Below are 23,336 nucleotides of genomic sequence, written 5' to 3' on the forward strand. Positions count from 1 at the left end.
TTTTCTCATAAACTTTAAAATAAGCTTATCCATGTCATGCCAGCCTGAACTTCAAGTCTAGACGCAATGTCAGGCGTTGAACTTGTCATATTGGTGGGTCTGCTCCTAGAAACCTGCGCAATGACCCATAATTTTGCAAAAAAGAAACGCTCTATTCACTACGATCGACTCTTTACAGTACCTTCAGACGCACGACTCCAATCGCGGGAGAAACAAATATCACCATGTTATTTATTACATAGACGAGCTCAGAGAGAATATCAACTAAAACTTCATTACTTAACGTTGTTTTTTGTTAAGTAAAGAGACCAGTGTGAAACTCCTATTTTTTTGGAGGGAGTGGACAAATTTCAATAGTGCATGTGATAAATTTTATTGTGACACACATACAAGCTTCCTTTACAAGATAAACACTGGCAATCATGAAAGCCCAGACGAGCCACGGTCAACCAGACCCCCTAAGTCGACATGTGTTAGTCCAATTTTACACACATATACTTGATCACACTCATGGCATCAAAAGGGATGGAGAAAAATTAAAAAAACAATTTACAAGAGTTGAAAGTCTCACCTCAATTTTATTCCCTTATGGGTGCCACGTGATAAACAGCTTGGATATTATATTCACCAATAATTTTTGGTAAATATGGAAAGGATGAATATGAAAGTGATAAGTCACAGTTTCACTAATGATTTGATCTTATCAATATAAAAGAAAATGAGGGCAACTACACACATCGGCTCTACCAAGATTGTTTAATATTACGATATGGTGGATAAAAGGATCATTGCAGTTATTTAGTTTGGAATACATGGCGAGACACCGGTGAATCGATAGTGCTTTGGCCCTAGTCATGTGATCTGGGTCCCCGGTAAACCGGTTTGTTGATTGAGTGATTCGTCTTAACGGTGTTTCGGAACCACAAATGGGGTTCCTTCATCAGCCGCTCTCTTGTTTTATATCCCCTCCGCTTGGTTGTGTGATAAAGTCATCTTCGTCCTCGAAGTGGAGAAGCCAGATTCGTTATTGAGAAAGTTAGCCACTATTGACGGACATCTATAGTGAGCGGATCCGATGTGTGGTCTAGCATTATAATTAACATGACCCAGCATCGACCGGAGTTTCTAGACACTTATAAGGATTTTTGTTTTAGGGCATATTTTGAGCGTTGCTAGTGCTCGTTATATTAACAGAAAATGTTGTACTAATCTGTCAACGATTAGTTTGTTTTAGGCATTCAAATGATTTTCCGAACTTTTGGTTTGTGTCAATTTTTCATGGACTTTGTAAAAGATTTCGGGTCGATATTGGTGCCTGCTTTCCGGCCGAACAAAGGCAGTGCTAAATACATAATACATTACAACTGATGATGATTTAATATGGTGTTATATCATAGAGTCCAGATTCCTATGGAGCGATGTATTTCCAGGGAAAATGTGATACCCTACTCGATTGACAGGGGCGACTCTCCGCAACGTCCTGCCTTACTACTATGCTCAACATCCACAAATTTGACCAAACAGGCATTCTATTCCGATCAAATATTCCTATATAAAGCTACAAAGTATTTGAGTGTGTATGTAGCAACCTCGTCTTTTGCATTTTTTATACATTGTGTGCTGATAATAATGGCAAAAGTGAAAATGGCCAAGTAAGTATAGACTATGAAAACTACTATGATAATGATATTTGACTGTGTTGTATTTGTCTTGATACGGAAGTAGTTGGTTACGTGATGTGTTTTTGACTTTGCTCATGGCAGTGGAAATTTCCGAACTTTTCTACTATCTTTCAGTGAAACGATAGCTGAGTTGTTTCGTTTAAACATAATGCAGGTGATCCGATGAACATATTCTGTCGACATCGCACACCTTGAAGCTTACCAATGGATCTGAAAATGTGGTGTTGTCGGCAGGACGATAGCGATAGATATGATGAACACGAGTAATGCGCAGAAGAGGAACTCACAGCACAAACGCGGGATCAACCATTATAATACAGGGGAGTTCTACGATGTTACATGTATTTCTAAGAGACTCGGTCAAAAAAATTAAGTAAAAGCGCAATTTCAACAATTGATGTTAAATACATGTGCTACAAAGTAACCTATTTGCGGCAGACTGGAGTTAAATCTGCGCAGAAACGTTCTAAAGCGCGTGCGCGTCCGAATTCGTCGCACTTTACCTTAAGAATGAGATTTCCGATGAATTGTATTCTACTGTGGACTTAAATGACGAATGGCATTGCAAAGGTCGTACATTATTAACAAACAGTCGATTAGGTAGAGAATAGCCCTAGTTTTTGACTACTTCAGTTGCTAATGGTAACTACAATCTTCCAGTCAGATAAAACTTTTTAGCCGCTGCACAGTACCATATTAGACTCACTGATTACATCTTGAAAAATGTGAAGAGATACTTGGTACAAAGCGACTGCATGACACTTAGAAGTCTAGCAATAATACACTCCAGAATTATCGTTCGTCATGTCAATGTGGAAACCAAAGATCATTTATTCAAACACAGCTGCTGCTAGTTTACTCACTTTCTTCTAAACTTTCTGTTTGGCTGCCAATAAAAAACGACTGAAAAGTTTTACAAAATTGCTGTCTCCTCTTAAAAACAATGAACATTTCCCAGTATATAAATGTACGATGAAAAACCACAGAGTGATTGGTTAAAAAATTGTAAATATACCATGTCTGTCTGGACTCAGATAAGATTGTCCCAATTTCCTGAGGCATGCTCTGTTGTTACAAATCAGAGTGAATCATGGGTACCTCTAATACTACGTCGCCGGTGCAGACATTCAGGGCTCAATATAAATTGTAATGATATACAGGAAGTATTAGGATGCTCTATTAAAGGCGGCAGAAACTACAGAGACATTTTAACACAAGGATACTAGGAAACCGGACACAGTCACTGTGTCGTGAGGTGAACATAACATTTTAATGATACCGTAGAGAAAGGATCCAGTCAATCATTGCGTTTTGAGTGGTCCTTTTAGGAAAAGAAACACCAATCACTGTGGACGTTACATATCAGTAGGATATAAGTCGTAGGCCATCTTGAAACGAATAGAGTACTTGGACCACGCCACCGAAGAATTTATGTATTCCACTAAAATTTTCGCTGAATCTCAAGCTAACAGGGAGGCAGAGAATATAAAGTTACTATAGGGAGCACGAACCACGTACCATTGTAGTATGTTGTGTACGGGCACAGCCAAAGAAGGACAAATTGTGTAAGAATCATGAACTCAGCATTTTTCATTCTGTATTTTATCCAGAGACAAAATGAATTCAGTTTGTCTTTTCAATAGTTACATATTCCTTTAAAGATGGCCATCTTAGTGAGTATAAGAGTTCCATGGTTTCTTGGTTCCTTGGTCATCTAAAATTTGAATATGCCCTTTTATAGTAAACGAGGCGTCTCAGCGCCATGTGGTGGCGCATTCGTTTTGCGTTCCGCTCAAGAAAAGAACGATGATTGGCTATTACAGATATAGACATGAGTGTCTTTACTTGGCCACCTCAATGGCAAATACACTAGTCCACTTCAAAACTTCGGTAGCCCCTATACAACGAAACTTTCACCATGCTTACCTATAATACGCCTAAAGTTTCCTTGATAAAGTAGTCATAGATGCGGTGACAGGAAACGTTTTTACGGCAATGTAGAGTCATACTATTGAGGACAACAGGAGATTTTGACATCATGTAGGCATACAGTATCATTGCTGACAAACCCCTCATTATGACACATCGTCATTTTTTAAGGTGGCCATTTCAATTCAATGGGATTTTACGTGTTTACTATTAATAAGTCATTTCAATATGTTAGTATAACAATAACCAGATAAATCGCATTCCAGAAAACAGAATCACACAAAGAAGGATTGAAAGTGCTGTTATGAAATTTATTTCATCAGTTCTTTCAAGTTACATTTCAAAAACCATGAAAGGAAGCTTGAAGCTGGAAATTGACGAAGTCAATTGATTGACCTGTAACGAGATAAACATTACATGCTCCATTTAATTGTGTTGATGGAAGACAGGACAGATAGCGATTTGCAGTAGAAAACAATTATGCATAGAAAATGCGCGCTAGGCGTTTTTGGCAGTTTATGTGAAAATGTGGAAAGAAGGAGCGAACAAATGCATGTCATGATGTGATTGCAAGCTACTAATTTACCAAAGATAAATGTCATGTGACTACTTTGCTGTTATTTCTGTATAAGAATATGTCTGAAAACTGAAATCTTTTTATATGTTGTGTTTGGTTGTTGAGTCGTTCGCATAATCAACAACTTACCTAAATTATTATATTTCATCCTGCGTAAACCATCAAGTTTTATGCAAGGTCGCCTATTTAAAGAAAAAAAATAGTGTAGGGTATATGTTAGAAATACGATGCTTTATAGTTCAAACTTCTTGTGATATTGTTGTCAGATTTCAACAGCCAAATTCCTTCTCTGACACCAACCTTTGGTAGGCATCAATTCCTACCAAACAAGGAGTCATAGACATGAATTCGAAGACACAGATCGCAGTATTTACCCTATACATAAGACGAAACCATTTTGATTCAGATTATTGCAAAAAGAAAACCTACTAGATACTGCAGCAGCAGCCATGGATGTTCCACTCATGGTCTCATAGCAGGTATCGCAGTCGTTGCTAGCACTATTGATGTTGGTACCAGGAGCATAAGTGTCAACACATGGACCAGTGTTGGAGAAGGAAGCGTCTTCGGCTCCGACGGTGGTTGCCTGGTGTGCAAATTGGAATATTGAATTCAGTATGCAATAAGTAAGAACATGTCTGTACCTAGTACATCTCACATTGCATCCAACACTGTGCCAAAATTGTCGTGGAAATAGTTCGATAGCGATAGCTCAGCATGACAAACAGAGAACGCCCTTTCTTGAAGGTAGAATGTGCCTCGGGCACAGCTATTCTGATTGTCAAACTTTTACAATCTTTTGTGATCTATAATGTGTAAGGGCTCATTTTAAATCCCTTGGCGTGAGAAAAAGTTTCACGATTTAGTTTTACGAAAATCGAAATAATATTTTTCCCCATAGAGTTAAAACAGGCATGGCGGGCATTTGGAATTTCGAATATCGGTAAATCTTAAGAAATGTATTTCTCTAGTACCAAAATTTGCATGGTGACTCCCGATTGTTATTCTCGATTTTAAAAGTGAATGATAGAAATATTCCTTGAGGAAAGTTTTAGACTTTTTTCTGCGGAACCAGTTTGCCAATATAAAATTCAAACTGAACGCAAACTCACGCAAGAAGGGGTCACGACATATCAAAGCTAAGTGTCTACATCCTTTGCCAGATATGCAATTTTTTGAGGAATTAAATAGCATCTCACCTCAGCAACACGGGCAGGGGAGTAATTACAGGCATTGCCTCCATTGTTGCCAGCAGCAACAACAGCTTGAAATCCAGCGTTTGCAACGTTTCTAACACAAGCATCAAGAGCAGAGTTAGCGGCACCACCGAGGGACAGGTTAACAACGTCGCCTCTACTACCACCGTTCAAAACAGCTTCGAGACCTGAAATGCAGAACGGGTTCTTTCTCTAGTCCAGTTTATATCATCACAACATTGTCTTTGAGCTTAGAAAAATTAAAATTGAATATTCATTGAAGAGATTTTCACTGGTGCATCATAGATGACAATGTGTACAGGAAACTAAAATAGGGCCAATCCTTGGTTTTTATGTATTTTGAGTTTATGTTACGCCATGTTTGGCATAGATTGCTACAGTATGATTAGCTCTCACTTTATATTTGACATCGACTTATAAATGTGGGATTCATTGATTGACATACTGCTTAGTCATCACGGTGAAGATTTGATTGAATAAAAGAAAGAAACTTTTAAAAGTTTTGCACTACCGGTACAACGGCCACTGTCTAAAGAACATATGCCGTGATCTTGATTTCTTGAATGTAGAAATGCACCTCGGGGACTGATATTCATATCTCAAACTTTAACAATATCCTTTTTTGCCAGTACTTTGTTGGGACTCATTTTGAAGCCTATAGAGTAAATAAATTTTCACTGCCTTAGTTTTGTGAAAATAGGGAATTATGTTTTATCCATAGAGATGACACAGTGACGGCGGCCATTTTGAATGTCAAATATCGGTAAATATTGGATCAATTGTTTCTCTAGTACCCAAAAATCTATGGTGACTCCCCGAGTTTTATTCTTGATTTTGAAAGAGAATGGTTGAAAGTTTGCTTTGGGAAAGTTTAAGCGAAAATTTAAGTTTTACTAACGCAAGCTACCTTAATCGAATCGAATCAAGTGCTCAGGAAAAAAATAATTGAGCGAAAATGAAAGGAGATAAATCGGCCTATTGATAATGAGTGAAACCAGATACCGTTCACTATGAGTTGATGTATGCAGGGGACAACCATGTACACATGTAGACTTGAGTAAATGTGTATCGTAATAAATTGTAAGACGTTGCTATCATTTTGCTTTGATCAAGAACTGGACGATCGACGACTCACCGTCACAGATGCCTGATGTGGATCCAGCTCCGTTACAGCCGAGAACACGGACGCTGCTGAGTGATGCACCAGAACCACCAGCAGTGCCAGCAACGTGTGTACCGTGACCATTGCAGTCACCGCCCTAAAAGATAAAGAATTTATGATACTTGCTATTAAGGTAGTACGCGCTATGGGACAGATATTCGGACTCTGCAACCTTTTAAATTTCTTTTGAACAACAACTTGCGGAGCCTCACTTCAAAACTTATTGAGTAAATAAAGTTTTCACTTGCTTAGGTTGGTGAAAATGGAGAATTTCATTTTATCCCCATGGAGACAACACATGGATGGTGACCACTTTGAATTTCAAATATCGGTAAATGACGGGTGATTCGTTTTTTCTAAAACAAAACTTTGCTTGGTGACCCCCGATTTTTATTGTGGATTTCGAAAGAGAATGGTTAGAAGTTTGCTTGGGAAATCTTGAGCAAAAGTTTAAATTTATCGATTTCGAGGCACGAACTACCTTCATTGATAAACCAACCGTATTTCGTGCGTGTAGAGTGTGCAATGGTGGTCACATATTTGAAAAGTATAGTGTTCCCGTAACAGTTTGACCAATGGTTTGAAAGTAGCTGAAATAATATGGAAATGGTAAGAGTTCCATACGTGACTAGGACGACATTTTACTGTGTATGGGTGTTATTAAGAGCTGACCAAAGTGTACTCTCTTTTAGTCACTGTTGTTGTTTAAGTGAAAGTAAAGGTAGAGTACTGTACAAATGGATTTGGGTTTGCATTATTCTTGTACTGAATATCCTTCTATGGTTCCAGTATGACTTCACTTACATTTCCACCCTCGAAATCGAAGAAGGGAGAAGCACGACCTCCGAACTCAACATGAGAGTAACGAATACCAGAGTCCACGACGAAAACGGTACTTCCACTGGCTATAACGAATGAAACGGAGAGTGTAAAAATCGACTCAATATTGCGGATGAAATCTTCTCACATAATGATTCGTAATTATAAAGACCAACTGAAATGTTCTTCGTACTAGTGCCAGGCCTAGAAAGGCTACGATAAGGCTCAAGAAAAATAATCCGTTAACAACCATTTCGGGAATAGGATAGGTCGATTAGGATGCTTTAAAAAAATTACCTTTATTTTAGCGTGACGCATCAAAAAACAGCACAATTCAGCAAAATCATGCGTAGTTTTTTGAAAAGGAGGAAAACAGTTCAGGGTTTGAGTATTTTTTTTAAGGTTACCCGAAACAGACACATTTTTTTAATTTGGCTATTGAAGCTCAAAGGTATGTTTGAATATTAGAAAAAAGTTAATATCGCACTTAAAAATCTTTGAAACTGTGACCTTCGATTGGTGAGAGCAAAATTTTAGTCATATTAATTTGAAAGAAGATTTGTTTTATACATCAGGAAAAATATCAAACAAGCGCCACCAGGAAATGCACATTGGTGCACAATATGGTATAGCACGGAGGGACCGTGGGTATAGGAACGTGTGCCGAGAAAAGCCAAGTGACTGGGAGCCAGGCTCATATACTACTAGTCACAATGCCCAGGGACTCATATGTTCCTATTGCAATGGAGAACATTTTAGTACCGAGTTCAAAGCACATGCGCAGAATCATTTTAAACTGCGCAAACTCACTCACCAGCTGCAGCTCTTGCTGGACGACCACGGGCAATACGATCCAGAGTATTGTCAAACATAGCAGTCACGATGGAGTCTTCTTGAACATATTCAACATCATCACGAGCGAGAAGCTGAAACAAATATGCACACATGGACACATGTAATCTTTCAGAGTCACCATCTGTCTTGAGCGTTAGCACTTATTAATTATGAGTGTTTGTTACCACTGAAGCGGTTTCAGTGCGCACCTTCCTTGGCAGTAAGTTTTACAAATTAATGACGTCATTCGTTCCGGAGTAGCCAGTCAATTTTCGTTTAAAACGAAACATCTGCAAACTAATGGATTAAAAGCGCACTTTTATCTCACTTTTCCATACTTTGAGTCGTCGTACAGACGTATCCGAGTCTACGAACAAACTAATCTCCATGTTTGAACCAACAAAACTACAATATATCGCAAGAGTTGATGAACCAAAGTATCTGTATTACACTCACTTGTTTGATGTCATTGGTTTCAACAGCGACGGCGTTCAACACTTTGGACCAGCTCTTAGTGACAGTGACACCAGCGGGAGCATTTCTAGCAAAAGCTTTTGCGTTACTCTGCAGGTTAAGCAAGACACATAAACGTTAAGAAAACATATTAGTATGAACAATTTTTTGATGTCGAATTAAATTAAAACCTCTTGTAAACATACACAGGACAAACAACAATTGCTTCGTTTAAAGGGAAGTCCAAACACATCGAACGCGTTAGTCTTTACTCTCACTGAAAGCAACCAATGGAACGTTGCATCCTTGCTCAAGCTTTTAGCGGCTCTCATACCTTGGGCAACGTTTCAAAAATCGTTATGTTAGCGTCTGACCATCAAATAAAATACCAATGGACGGAATTATAAGAAACACGTCCATTACTCGCGGTCATTTTGATTCAGAATATAGCGATCGCAGTTATTGGCAATAGCACAACATTTAAGTAACGGACGTTATATTTCTTACCTTCAGTTTGACGATATATGAGTTGGGAATAGCGGTGGATGAAGTGTAGAAGTCGGCTGCTGAAGCAGCGGCGACCAAGAGGGCGAGGAGAAAGAGACGCATTTTGAGACGGTGACCTGTCGAGAAAAGGATGGATCATTTCGTATTTATATGAAGTAACAATGATATGTACGAAGAAGCAAAGACAGTCACAATGCAGTAGGTATCACGATACTGTAATGTCAGAATATTTCAAAGGACACTTACCTGTTAGACTATGCCAATGTCGAGAGCGTGCGATATGCCGCTTTATATTCACTTTGGTTCGTCCTTTATCAGCTTTTGTCCGGATACGGGGACTGCGTGGACAGATGTTGGCTTTCGCAGCGTCAACAATTTATTTGACAGGCGGATCCGTTTTTAGACATTTTTTATCTTACAAATCCGAAATAATGCAGTTTGCTTTGGACATCATGCAGGTGGACGACGGCTTGCTGCGCTTTAAGTTGATAGAAATCCATTATGGGTACATGCGCAGGTCCCGTGTAAGCTATCATTACTAACATAAATCACCGGTCAAACAAACTTGTTCAAAAAATGACGGGTGCAAGGAGAATGGAGCGAACATATCCGATCAAAGGAATACCATTTTCAGTTGTACCGCATTTATCTTGTGTGTTGTTGATGATGGGTCGACAACTCGCACGAAGAGAAAAGAGCCATACGAGTTATTATTTTCAATCCTGACTGAAAACAGAGTTGAATCCGGGACATGAATGCAGGTCAGTTTTCATCAACAAAGTTTGAAGTTGGATCAAACCACCTAGAAGATAAGATAATTTTAAACTAGCACGCAATGGGGGGGGGGGGTGTAATCATTAGCATACCCCGCATGGCGTCGCGCTGTCAACATGGCTTTTGTGGGTGTCATGCTTGCGAGCTTACCATTTATCAAAGAGAAAGATCGGTGCGGTCAGCGTTGTAGTTTATGCGTATGATACTGATGTATACAGAGCTTTACTTTTACAGTACATCGCCAGACTGATTTACTTTATCATGCTTCTCCAAAGCAGGTTCAAAACATTCGGCCAAAGAAAAAGTAACGACTGGGTCAGCCAGTGGGCCTGCTATCTTAAGACTCGCCCTGTAGGAGCATTTCCTTGCACTATCGCACCCGGTATTGTGAAGTGGCATTTGTGGATAGATTTTGATGCCGTTCCTCTGAAGAATCACCAGTAAATATTTGATATGATATTTCGTTTGCTTCGCTTTCCAGGTGAAGTAAGAATATTATATTCGGCCTCCATTTTGCAAGTCGTATATTGTGTCAATTTTTACTTTGGAGAAAGGTTTTGAAACTTTCGTTTTTATTTTCACTTCCTTTGCTCAACAGAATAAGTACATTGCTTCTTCTTCATAAAATAGAGTGAAATACAAGGTATTTGTTTCGGAAATACGATACACAATATACAATATTTCATGCTATCATGGACAAATGATTTCTATTCCGGGCTGATAACATTGAACAATTCACGTATACATGACGTGTTGACGGGGCGATGACTTGGTTTCTCAAAATGATATTAGAGAATAGTAAAAAAACCCAGAATATTATGAAAAGAATCAAAAGTAACTGAATACACAGCGGTATTACAGCTTTGTGTATATTTGATATGCACTTATTCGCCCGCTGAATTGTTCATGAAACATAATTCACTGACATTACAATGCATGACAAGAATGCAACAAGTGGAGTGCCTCAGAAGATAAGTGAATCTAAATGTCAAAGGTCACGGTCCATTGGTTCAGACGTGACGCACGTACAACGGGAGAGGGTTCTATGAGGACAGTGTATGATGAGTTACCACACAAGAATAGTGAATCATAGAGTTATCCAGTAATGGACTTCGAACAACAAAGACTTATACATAGTTGTCATTTTCTTCTTTTTTAGCGAAAGAAAGAATAAGAAACCATTACTCGAAAACAAATGTTGAAACACTTATTACTTCAACAGTATTTTCCTAGCTGAACATAGAAAAAAATATTCATCGCGAGCAAATCAAAAATTTCGTCATTATTTGCGAAATTAGTGTTTAATGATTCGAGAAACGTTTTCACGTTTAAACTTACGAAATTGTTTGTAATGGTAGTCAAACCACATGGGCAACCTATCAATCATTTCCAGCTGTTGGTCGTCAGAGAGAAACAACAAGTACGTGGCTGATGCGATACAGGCACGCGGTCTACACGTGTCTTCCGCAAAGTTATACACTATTTGAATGGCGGTTTTTTAACCTGGGCATGCATTTGCAACAACATTGCGCCATTTGTTTAAAGGAAACAAAGAATACTGTGCTTGTATGGTGAGGACGCTATACAATTTTTGTCCTCTCAACCGACACTAGAAATTAGAAGCCCAATGGCCGGGTTTTCCGACTCAAAGTTTGAAACATCGCTTACTTTTAGACACATGTATACAACTGTTCAATATATTTTCATTAGCCGGATGATTTTCTCATAGACTTTAACATAAGCTTATCCATGTAATGCCAGCCTGAACTTCAAGTCTGGACGCAATGCCAGGCGTTGAACTTGTCATATTGGTGGGTCTGCTCCTAGAAACCTACGCAACGACCCATAATTTTGCAAAAAGAAACGCTTTATTCACTACGATCGACTCTTTACAGTACCTTCAGACGTACGACTCCAATCGCGGGAGAAACAGATATCACCAAGTTATTTTTCACACAGACGAGCTCAGATAGAATATAAACTAAAACTTCATTTCTTAACGTTGGTTTTTTTGAAGTAAAGAGACCAGTTTGAAAATCCTAGTCTTTTTGTAGGGAGTGGACAAATTTCAATAGTGCATGTGATAAAGTTTATTGTGACACACATGCAAGCTTCCTTGACAAGATAAACACTGGCAATCATGAAAGCCGAGCCGAAACGAGCCACGGTCAACCAGACCCCCTAAGTCGACGTATGTTAGTCCAGTTTTACACACACATACTTGATGAACAATTTATGTGACAGGCGGGTCCGTTTTTAGACATTTTTTTATCTTAGACATCTGAAATAATGCAGTTTGCTTTGGACATCGTGCAGGTGGACGGCGGCTTGCTGCGCTTTAAGTTGATAGAAATTCATTATGGGTGCATGCGCAGGTCCCATGTAAATCACCGGTCAAACAAACTTGTTCGAAAATGACGGGTGCAAGGAGAATGGAGCGAACGTATCCAATCAAAGGAATACCATTTTCAGTAGTATCACATTTATCTTGTGTGTTGTTGATGATGGGTCGACAATTCGCACGAAGAGAAAAGAGCCGTACGAGTTATTATTTTCAAGCCTGACTAAAAACAGAATTGAATCCGGGACATGAATGCAGGTCAGTTTTCATCATCAAAGTTTGAAGTTGGATCAAACCACCTAGAAGATAAGATAATTTTAAACTAGCACGCAATGGGGGGGGGGGGGTAATCATTAGCACATCCCGCATGGCGTCGTTTGCAGGGAAAATGTGATACCCTGCTCGATTGACAGGGGCGACTCTCCGCAACGTCTTGCCTTACTACTATGCTCAACATCCACAAATTTGACCAACGAGGCATTCTATTCCGATCAAATATTCCTATGTAAAGCTACAAAGTATTCGAGTGTGTATGTAGCAACCTCGTCTTTTGCAAGTTATTATACATTATGTGCTGATAATAACGGCAAAAGTGAAAAAGGCCAAGTAAGTATAGACTATGAAAACTATTATGATCATGATATTTGACTGTGTTGTATTTATCTTGATACGGAAGTAGTTGGTCACGTGATGTGTTTTTGACTTTGCTCATGGCAGTGGCAATTTCCAAACTTTTCTACTATCTTTTAGTGAAACGATCGCTGAGTTGTTTCGTTTAAACATAATGCAGGTGATCCGATGAACATATTCTGTCGACATCGCACACCTTGAAGCCTACCAATGGATCTGAAAATGTGGTGTTTTTGGCAGGACGATAGCGATAGATATCATGAACACGAGTAATCACGAGTAATGCACAGAAGAGGCGCTCATAACACAAACGCAGGATCAACCATTATAATACAGGGGAATTCTACGACAATATTTATGTTGATAAGTGAGTTTGCTGAATACGGTAGTTCGAATCTACTTCGATGATGGGTATTTAAGAATGAGATTTCCGATGAATGGTTCTACTCCGGAATAAAAAGGACGCGATGCGTTCTACAGACTCAGTACGCCCAAATAATCACATGATGCCGGTACAAACAAACCCACATGTGTACTAACGCGTATGGAAATACACGTACGTCTGTGCGCGTTTGCGTACATGGCTTTGTTTGTACCGTGGTCGATTCGAATTCCGGGTTTGGCCTATTGTATTCTACTGTGGACTTAAATGACGGATGGCATTGCAAAGGTCGTACACTATTAACAAACAGTCGATTAGGTAGAGAATAGCCCTAGTTTTTGACTACTTCAGTTGCTAGACTACTTCAGTTGCTAATGATAACTACAATCTTCCAGTCAGATAAAACTTTGTAGCCGCTGCAAAGTATCATATTTGGCTCAGTGATTACACCTTAAAAAATGTGAAGAGATACTTGGTACAAACCGACTGCATGACACTTAGAAGTCTAGCAATAATACACTCCAGAATTATCGTTCGTCATGTCCATATGGAAACCAAAGATCATTTATTCAAACACAACTGCTGCTAGTTTACTCACTTTCTTCTAAACTTTTCTGTTTGGCTGCCAAGAAAAAGACTGAAAAGTTTTACAAAATTGTTGTCTCCTTCTAAAAAAAAATAAACATTTCCCAGTATATATATGTACAATGAAAAATCACAGAGTCATTATTATATATAATCCCATGGTATTGAAGTTGTGCGGCTCTGCGGAAAACACTCGTATACGATGACGTCAAACAGAGAAAAATACCATGGGATTATATATTTATCACATGAACAGTCTTCTTATTAGCTCACGTGTATAAACACATGGGCTAATGTCATAGCGATGTCTGTCTGTCTGTCCGTGTGTGTGTGTGTGTGTGTGTGTGTGTGTGTGTGTGTGTCTGTTTACACGATAACTCAAAAACGCCTGAACGGATTCAAGTCAGATTTGGTACACAGGTACCATATGCTATTTGCAAGAACTGAATAGATTTTGGTTGGTGTAGCTTGCATATTAATGAAGTTATGCAATATCGTATTTTTCCTTACAATGGTTTCCCTATGGAGACGGTAATGACAGTGTAGACATATATCAAGAAATACTGCACAAAATTTCATGAAACTTTTCACAGATGACAATCTAAGAACATTATGATGATACTGTGAGTGTCATGTCAATGATCTTCTCATTTGCATATTTAATGAACTTTTGTTATTAGTGAGATAACTCTGAAATTCCTGCACCAAACTTGATGATACTTGCAACAAATATTGATCTGATATATGTCTAATTATACTTAGAAGCATTAGGCAGTGTCAAGTTAATAAATAGCTCATTTGCATATTTTATGAAGGTTTGTAATTAGTCATATAACTCCGATAAAACTTCACCAGATGTGATGAAATCTGCTGCAGATACTGATCCCACAGTAGTGTGAAATTAATAAAGGGTTCATTTGCATATTTAATGAACTTTATAATTAGGTATATAACTCTGAAATTACGGCACCCAAGTCAGTGAAATTGGGTACAGATATTGTTTTGATAAATATCTAATTGTACTGAGAAGCATTTGGCAGTGTCAAGTTAACAAATAGGTCATTTGCATATTTTATGAAGTTTTGTAATTAGTGATATAACTCCAAAATAACTGCACCAAATGTGATGAAATCTGCTGCAGATACTGATCCCACAGATATCTAATTGTGGTGTAGAGCATTTAGTTGTGTGAAGTTAATTAAGGGTTCATTTGCATATTTAATGAACTTTGTAATTAGTGATATTACTCCAAAATTACAGCGTTGAATTTGATGAAACGTGCTACAGATGTTGATCTGATAAATATCCAATTGTACTGAGAAGCATTGAGCAGTGTCAAGTTAATAATTAGCTCATTGCATATTTCATGAAGTCTTATAATTAGTGATATAACTCCGAAATAACTGCATCAAATGTGATGAAAACTGCTGCACATACTGATACGACAGATATCTAACTGTATTGTAAAGCATTTAGTAGTGTAAAGTTAATTAAGGGTTCATTTGCATATTTAATAAACTTTGTAAATAGGTATATAACTCTGAAATTTCGGCACCAAAATTTTGTTAAACATGCTACAAATATTGATTTGATAAATATTCAATTGTGCTGTGAATCATTGAACAGTGTCAAGTTAATTTAGGGTTTATTTGCATATTTAATGAACTTGATAATGAGTGACAATACTCTAAAATTACAGCATTAAATTAAATAAAACGTGCTACAAATGTTGATCTGTTGGATATCTAATTGTCCCATAAAGCATTGAGCAGTGTCAAGTTAATGAACAGCTCAATTGCATATTAAATAAAGTTTCTAATTAGGAATACAACTCTGAGAGTACTGTGCGAAGTTGAAAAAACCTGCAACTTATAGTGATAACATATCTCTCATTGTTCTGTGAAGTTCACTACTATTAATGAACCTGTTGTAAAACACGTGAACATATTCAGTTCATATCTGGTTTTTCTTTTGACGTAGATGGATCAAAATTATCGTAACAAATTGCAAGAATTTCGTCGCGATTTGTGTTTAACGTACGCGGATTACTTTCATTTAAAGAGTAAAGCGGCCCGTCACCCAGGAGATACTTTCATTCATAAATCCCATCAAGCTGAAATTGCTACATCAAATGGTATCTCCACCAACCAGACATACGGATTCGGTCACGCGAACGTGTCAATCATTGTCTCGCGCTGTACCGATGCCAAGGCAAGTTGGCCATCGGCAGACTAGCTTTCACCGTGCTAGCGACGGATAGCCATAGTATTCATCGTTACTTACAGTATTTACAAATAGATTTATGAAGGAAATGCAACGACACGATCGAAACAGTAATTCTCATTCTAAGATATGCCGTGGCTTTCAAAATATCACACAAGTTTACGACCTTGGCGAGCGCGAGTACCGGGGTTCGATGACACACTCATTGCATGTTTGTGTCCACAACGTTGCCGTCACCGGTCTCTGCCGCCGCGGTGTCAACTCGTCGATCCTGATCTCGGTCCTCAATATTTTCGTCTTACGGACTTTGATGTTTGCAGTGACACACATCTCGCCCGTGGATTTGTTACTTGACCGAAACTCTGTTTTGAGTGTTGTCTGAGTCAACTTTCGAAGTACATGGGATTCCACAGCGCTGCATACAGCTTGACAGCTTATGTCTTCGCTGCAGCCTTATGCCGCGCTGCAAGTTTGATTCCAAGCGAGAATTTACGGAGTTTTTGTGCGATTAAGAAAATTGATCGTTGTTAGTCGAATGACTTTATCCTTGTGCCTCCTATGTCGCTTTCCCGAAGATTATAACTGTCCTCATTTATTCAGTTTAACTTACATTGAGGTGTAGGTTTCGGTTTTATCGCCAACCGGGATCGCCAGGTACGACGTGCACATTGAGCGTACACGACTCGACTGGAGCCGTGACGTTACTGAGCCATTAAAATAAAACGATCGTCGGTATCTCCATTCGATTCCGGGAAAAGCTATAGTTTTAGCGACTTGAAATTTCGTTGCCTTCTATGTTTCCATGTCTGGATTTATCTGGTCACCTTTTTGTAAAAATAATGTGCGACAAAGCACGGCATCAATCACAACAAATCTGTTTGTGTCGCGACGCTTGCATGCTACGCACGAAAAAAGTTCCGGTTGATGACGTACAACAGGGGTAATTCGGATTTCTTATCCGTCCTGTTCTACGTCACACAGGTGGAGATTCGGGCCAGTTCATATGATAAGTTAAAAAATTGTAAATATTCCACATCCATCTGGACTCAGATAAGACTGACCCAATACTATGTCGCCGGTGCAGACATTCAGGGCGACTGCTCAATATATATTGTAATGATATACAGGAATCATTAGGATGCTCTATTAAAGGCGTCGGAAACTACAGAGCCATTTTAACACAAGGATACAGGCAAACCGAACACAGTCACTGTGTCGTGAGGTGAACATAACATTTTAATGAGACCGTAGAGAAAGGATCCAGTCAATCAATGCGTTTTAAGTGGACCTTTTAGGAAAAGAAACACCAATCACTGTGGACGTTACATATCAGTAGGATATAAGTCGTAGGCCATCTTGAAACGAATAGAGTACTCGGACCACGCCACCGAAGAATTTATGTATTCCACTAAAATTTTCGCTGAATCTCAAGCTAACAGGGAGGCAGATAATATAAAGTCACTATAAGGAGCACGTACCATTGTAGTATGTCGTGTACGGGCACAGCCAAAGAAGGACAAATTGTTTAAGAATCATGAACTCAGCATTTTTCATTCTGTATTTTATTCAGAGACAAAATGAATTCAGTTTGTCTTTTCAATAGCTACATATTCCTTTAAAGATGGCCATCTTAGTGAGTATTAGAATTCCATGGTTTCTTGGTTCCTTGGTCATCTAAAATTTGAATGTGCCCTTATATAGTAAACGAGGCGTCTCAGCGCCATGTGGTGGCGCATTCGTTTTGCGTTCCGCTCAAGAAAAGAACGATGATTGGCTATTACAGATATAGACAAGAGTGTCTTTACTTGGCCACCTCAATGGCAAATACACTAGTCCACTTCAAAACTTCGGTAACCCCTATACAACGAAACTTTGACCACGCTTACCTATAATACGCGTAAATAGATTTAGACCTATAATTTATAAACTCTCATACATGAATATTTAGCCAAAAGTTTCTTTGATAAAGTAGTCATAGATGCGGTGACAGGAAACGTTTTTACGGCAATGCAGAGTCATACTAGTGAGGACAAGAGCAGATTTTGACATCATGTAGGCATACAGTGCCATTGCTGACAAACCCCTCATTATGACACGTCGTCATTTTTCAAGGTGGCCATTTCAATTCGAAGGGATTTTACGTGTTTACAATTAATAAGTCATTTCAATAAGTAAGTATTACTGTAACCAGATAAGTCGCATTCCAGAAAACAGAGAAGACAAAGAAAAATTGAAAGTGCTGTTATGAAATTTATTTCTTCAGTTCTTTCAAGTTACATTTCAAAAACCATGAAAGGAAGCTTGAAGCTGGAAATTGACGAAGTCAATCGATTGACCTGTAACGAGATAAACATTACATGCTTCATTTAATTGTGTTTATGGAAGACACGACAGACAGCGATTTGCAGTAGAAAATTTGCATAGAAAATTCGCTAGGCTTTTTTGGCAGTTTATCTGAAAATGCGGAAAGAAGGACCGAACAAATGCATGTCATGATGTGATGGCAAGCTACTAATTTACCAAAGATAAATGTCATGTGACTACTTTGCTGTTCTTTCTGTATAAGAATATATGTGAAAACTAAAATCTTTTTATATGATGTGTTTGGTTGTTGAGTCGTTCGCATAATCAACAACTTACCTCAATTATTGAATTTCATCCTGCGTAAACCATCAAGTTTATGCAAGGTCGCCTATTTAAAAAAAAGAAAAAGTGTAGGGTATATGTTAGAAATACGATGCTTTATAGTTCAAACTTCTTGTGATATTGTTGTCAGATTTCAACAGCCAAATTCCTTCCCTGACACCAACCTTTGGTAGGCATCAATCCCTACCAAACAAGCCTCATAGACATGAATTCGAATTTACACAGATCGCAGTATTTACCCTACACATAAGACGTAACCATTTTGATTCAAATTATTGCAAAAGGAAAACCTACTAGATACTGCAGCAGCAGCCATGGAAGTTCCACTCATGGTCTCATAGCAGGTATCGCAGTCGTTGCTGGCACTTCTGATGTTGGTACCAGGAGCATAAGTGTCAACACATGGACCAGTGTTGGAGAAGGAAGCGTCTTCGGCTCCGACGGTGGTTGCCTGGTGTGCAAATTGATATATTGAATTCAGTTTGCAATAAGTAAGAACATGTCTGTACCTAGTAACATTTCACTTTGGATCCGAAATTGTCGTGGAAATAGTTCGATAGCGCTAGCTCAGCATGGCAAACAAGGAACGCCCTTTCTTGAAGGTAGAATGTGCCTCGGGCACAGTTACTCTGATTGTCAAACTTTTACAATCTTTTGTGATCTACAATGTGTAAGGGCTCATTTTAAATCCCTTGGCGTGAGAAAAATTTTCACGACTTGGTTTTACGAAAATCGAAATTTTATTTTTCTCCATAGAGTTAAAACAGGCTTCGCGGGCATTTGGAATAGCAAATATCGGTAAATCTTTTGAAATTTATTTCTCTAGTACCAAAATTTGCATGGTGACTCCCGATAATTATTCTCGATTTTAAAAGTGAATGATTGAAATATTCCTTTAGGAAAGTTTGAGACGCAAACTCACGCAAGAAGGGTCACGACATATCAAAGCTAAGTGTCTACATCCTTTGTCAGATATGCAATGTTTGAGGAATTTAATAACATCTCACCTCAGCAACACGGGCAGGGGAGTAATTGCAGGCATTGCCTCCATTGTTGCCAGCAGCAACAACAGCTTGAAATCCAGCGTTTGCAACGTTTCTAACACAAGCATCAAGAGCAGAGTTAGCGGCACCACCGAGGGACAGGTTAACAACGTCGCCTCTACTACCACCGTTCAAAACAGCTTCGAGACCTGAAATGCAGAACGGGTTCTTTCTCTAGTCCAGTTTATATCATCACAACATTGTCTTTGAGCTTAGAAAAACTAAAATTGAATATTCATTGAAGAGTTTTTCACTGGTGCATTATAGATGACAAAGTGTACAGGAAACTAAAATAGGGCCAATCCTTGTTTTTATGCATTTTGAGTTTATGTAACGCCATGTTTGCTATAGATAGCTACAGTACAATTAGCTCTCACTTTATATTGACATCGACGTATAAATTTGGGATTCATTGATTGACATAATGCTTAGTAATCACAGTGAAGGTTTGATTGAATAAAAGACAGAAACTTTTAAAAGTTTTGCACTCCCGGTACAACGGCCACTGTCTGAAGAACATATGCCGTGGTCTCGATTTCTTGAATGTAGAAATGCACCTCGGGGACAAATATTCAAATATCAAACTTTAACAATATCCTTTTGCCAGCCAGTTGTGGGGACTCATTTTGAAGCTTATTACAAAGTTTTCACTGCCTTAGTTTTGTGAAAATCGGGAATTATGTTTTATCTATAGAGATAACACAGTGACGGCGGCCATTTTGAATGTCAAATATAGGTAAATATCGGACCATTTGTTTCTCTAGTACCCAAATATCTATAGTGACTCCCGAGTTTATTCTTGATTTAGAAAGAGAATGGTTGAAAGTTGCTTGGGAAAGTTTGAGCGAAAATTCAAGTTTTACTAACGCAAGCTACCTTAATCGAATCGAATCAAGCGCTCAGGAAAAAAATAATTAGCAAAACTGAAAGGAGATAAATAAGCCTATTTATGATGAGTGAAACCAGATACCATTCATTATGAGTTGATGTATGCAGGGGACAACCATGTACACATGTAGACTGGAGTAAATGTGTATCGTAATAAATTGTAAGACGTTGCTATCATTTGTTATGATCAAGAACTGAACGATCGACGACTCACCGTCACAGATAGCTGATGTGGATCCAGCTCCGTTACAGCCCAAAACACGGACGCTGCTGAGTGATGCACCAGAACCACCAGCAGTGCCAGCAACGTGTGTACCGTGGCCATTGCAGTCACCGCCCTAAAAGATAAAGAATATATGATACTTGCTATTAAGGTAGTACGTGCCTTTGGACAGATATTCGGACTCTCCAACCTTTTAAAATTCTTTTGAACAACAACTTGCGGAGCCTCACTTCGAAACTAATGGAGTAAATAAAGTTTTCACTTGCTTAGGTTGGGTGAAAATGGAGAATTTAATTTTATCCCCATGGAAACAACACATGGATGGTGGCCATTTGAATTTCAAATAGTTTCTCTAAAACAAACTTTGCTTGGTGACCCTCGATTTTAATTCTGGATTTCGAAAGAGAAACGGTTGAAAGTTTGCTTGGGAAATCTTGAGCAAAAGTTTAAATTTATCGATTTCGAGGCGCGAACTACCTCATTGATAAACCAACCGTATTTCGTGCGTGTAGAGTGTGCAATGGCGGTCACAACTTTGAAAAGTATAGTGTTCCCGTAACAGTGTGTTTTGAAAGTAGCTGAAATAATATGGAAATGGTAAGAGTTCCATACGTGACTAGGACTACATGTTACTGTGTATGAGTGTTATTAAGAGCTGACTAAAGTGTACTCTTGTTAAATCACTGTTGTTGTTTAAGTGAAAGTAAAGGTAGAGTGTTGTAATGGATTTGGGTTTGCATTATACTTGAACTGAATAACCTTTTATGATTCAAGTATGACTTCACTTACATTTCCACCCTCGAAATCAAAGAAGGGAGAAGCACGACCTCCGAACTCAACATGAGAGTAACGAATACCAGAGTCCACGACGAAAACGGTTCTGCCACCGGCTATAATTAATGAGAAGGTCAATTTAAACAGCATGCGTTTTAAATTACGATTAATTTATGAATGAAATTTTCTTTTTTCTTGTTCCTAATTATCAAAGCCAGCTTGTCTGTTCTTTGTATCACTGTTGAACACTCGAAACGTAAACTTTGATCTTACTGATGAGGTAAAACCGATATGAATATTGTAGGTATTTATTGATCATTGAGACTGGGCGTAGATTGTTAAGGACAACTTTTGCCGTCAAATTGCCGCCAGGAAAGTCAGATAAATAGGTATATATTACGTTTGATCGCGTCCTAAAGGAATAGAAACACCATTGCAATGCAGAATATTCTACTTCCGAGACCAAAGCACATGCGCAGAATAATTTTAATCTGCGCAAACTCACTCACCAGCTGCAGCTCTTGCTGGACGAGCACGGGCAATACGGTCCAATGCATTGTCAAACATAGCAGTCACGATGGAGTCTTCTTGAACATATTTAACATCATCACGAGCGAGAAGCTGAAAAAAATATAATCAAGCATATACGAAATGTATGTAATCGTTTAAGAGTCATGTTCTTTGTAACCCATCTGTACTGGGTAATTACGGATGTTTCTTCATATTGTAACCTCAATATTTACGAATCTGTGACAGTATTTGTTTTATAGTTTCCCAATCAAGTATTTGTTCCGGCGTAATTGGTAAATAATTTTCAACGACTTTAAGGAAAACCTCATTTTCGAATCAAATAAATATGCTGCTAACTGGTGGCACAACTTGGTACGTTTCCATATTTTGTGCGTCGAATCGATCAATTGTGAACAAAAACATCTTACGTGCTTATTTTCGTCTTCAAAACTAACAAAAGTTATGCAGTGTTCATGTTCAAGTACTGTTGCAACCACCAAAACTCTACAAAAGGTCGCAATCATTTCGGAATGTGTACTACAAGTATTTTTAGGATACTCACTTGCTTGATGTCATTGGTTTCAACAGCGACGGCGTTCAACACCTTGGACCAGCTCTTAGTGATAGTAACGCCAGCGGGAGCATTTCTAGCAAAGGCTTTTGCGTTACTCTGCAGGTAAGAAAGATATATAAATATTGAAAGGCTATAGTATGATAGGTATGTCTTTCACTGTTTATTTGTGGCGAATGTAAACATTTTAGGACTAAGAGCAGCTTTTTCATCTTATTAGGAAGAACAACAGCAAGACACGTTTGTCTTCGGTTAAACTTGAGGTAAACAGCAGTTTGATGTTGCATACACGTTTAGAAGGTTTCGGACGTACGGTTCCAAATTATATAAAGCTGTGTCGTCGAAAATCATCAATTGCTTTACTAACGAAAAATATTTCGTGATAGGTTGTTGATGATGTCCTCGATTTACAGTGATATTGATTGAGACCATCGCGATTGCATTCAATAACAATAATACAACATTGAAATGAACGGAAATTATATATCTTACCTTCAGTTTGACGATGTACGAGTTGGGAATAGCGGTAGATGAAGTGTAGAGTCGGCTGCTGAGACAGCGGCGAC

The 23,336-nt window shown here is 38.5% G+C and overlaps 2 protein-coding genes across 2 annotated transcripts in view; both read right to left on the minus strand.

The window, feature by feature from the left end:
* Positions 1–3,908: 3,908 nt before the first annotated feature.
* LOC139116884 (aqualysin-1-like) lies at positions 3,909–9,324 on the minus strand. Its single transcript, XM_070679620.1, has 9 exons — positions 9,181–9,324; positions 8,677–8,784; positions 8,201–8,312; positions 7,372–7,472; positions 6,541–6,664; positions 5,388–5,572; positions 4,618–4,774; positions 4,318–4,370; positions 3,909–4,007 (listed from the first exon to the last, which is right to left on the minus strand). Exons 1-8 carry the CDS (start codon positions 9,280–9,282, stop codon positions 4,357–4,359), a joined length of 903 nt encoding a protein of 300 aa, XP_070535721.1. The 5' UTR covers positions 9,283–9,324; the 3' UTR covers positions 3,909–4,007; positions 4,318–4,356.
* Positions 9,325–18,352: 9,028 nt separating this feature from the next.
* Positions 18,353–23,336, minus strand: part of LOC139116867 (aqualysin-1-like) — a 31,808-nt gene continuing 26,824 nt past the window's right edge. The window contains exons 8-9 of the mRNA XM_070679608.1: positions 18,756–18,807; positions 18,353–18,451 (exon numbers count right to left, since the gene is read on the minus strand). Of these exons, the coding sequence (XP_070535709.1) occupies positions 18,794–18,807 (14 nt within the window). The 3' untranslated portion in view covers positions 18,353–18,451; positions 18,756–18,793. The remainder of the gene's footprint in view (positions 18,452–18,755; positions 18,808–23,336) is intronic.

This window comes from Ptychodera flava, chromosome 2 (genome assembly GCF_041260155.1).
Source record: "Ptychodera flava strain L36383 chromosome 2, AS_Pfla_20210202, whole genome shotgun sequence".
NCBI lineage: Eukaryota > Metazoa > Hemichordata > Enteropneusta > Ptychoderidae > Ptychodera > Ptychodera flava.

Bases quoted from the DNA above. Each gene is read 5' to 3' on its own strand.
- LOC139116884 (XM_070679620.1), bottom strand. From the start codon at position 9,282: ATGCGTCTCTTTCTCCTCGCCCTCTTGGTCGCCGCTGCTTCAGCAGCC. The intron at 8,313-8,676 runs GTGAGTGTAATA...TATTTGTTTCAG, and splicing joins AAACCAATGACATCAAACAA to CTTCTCGCTCGTGATGATGT. The intron at 7,473-8,200 runs GTGAGTGAGTTT...CATTCGTTATAG, and splicing joins TCCAGCAAGAGCTGCAGCTG to CCAGTGGAAGTACCGTTTTC.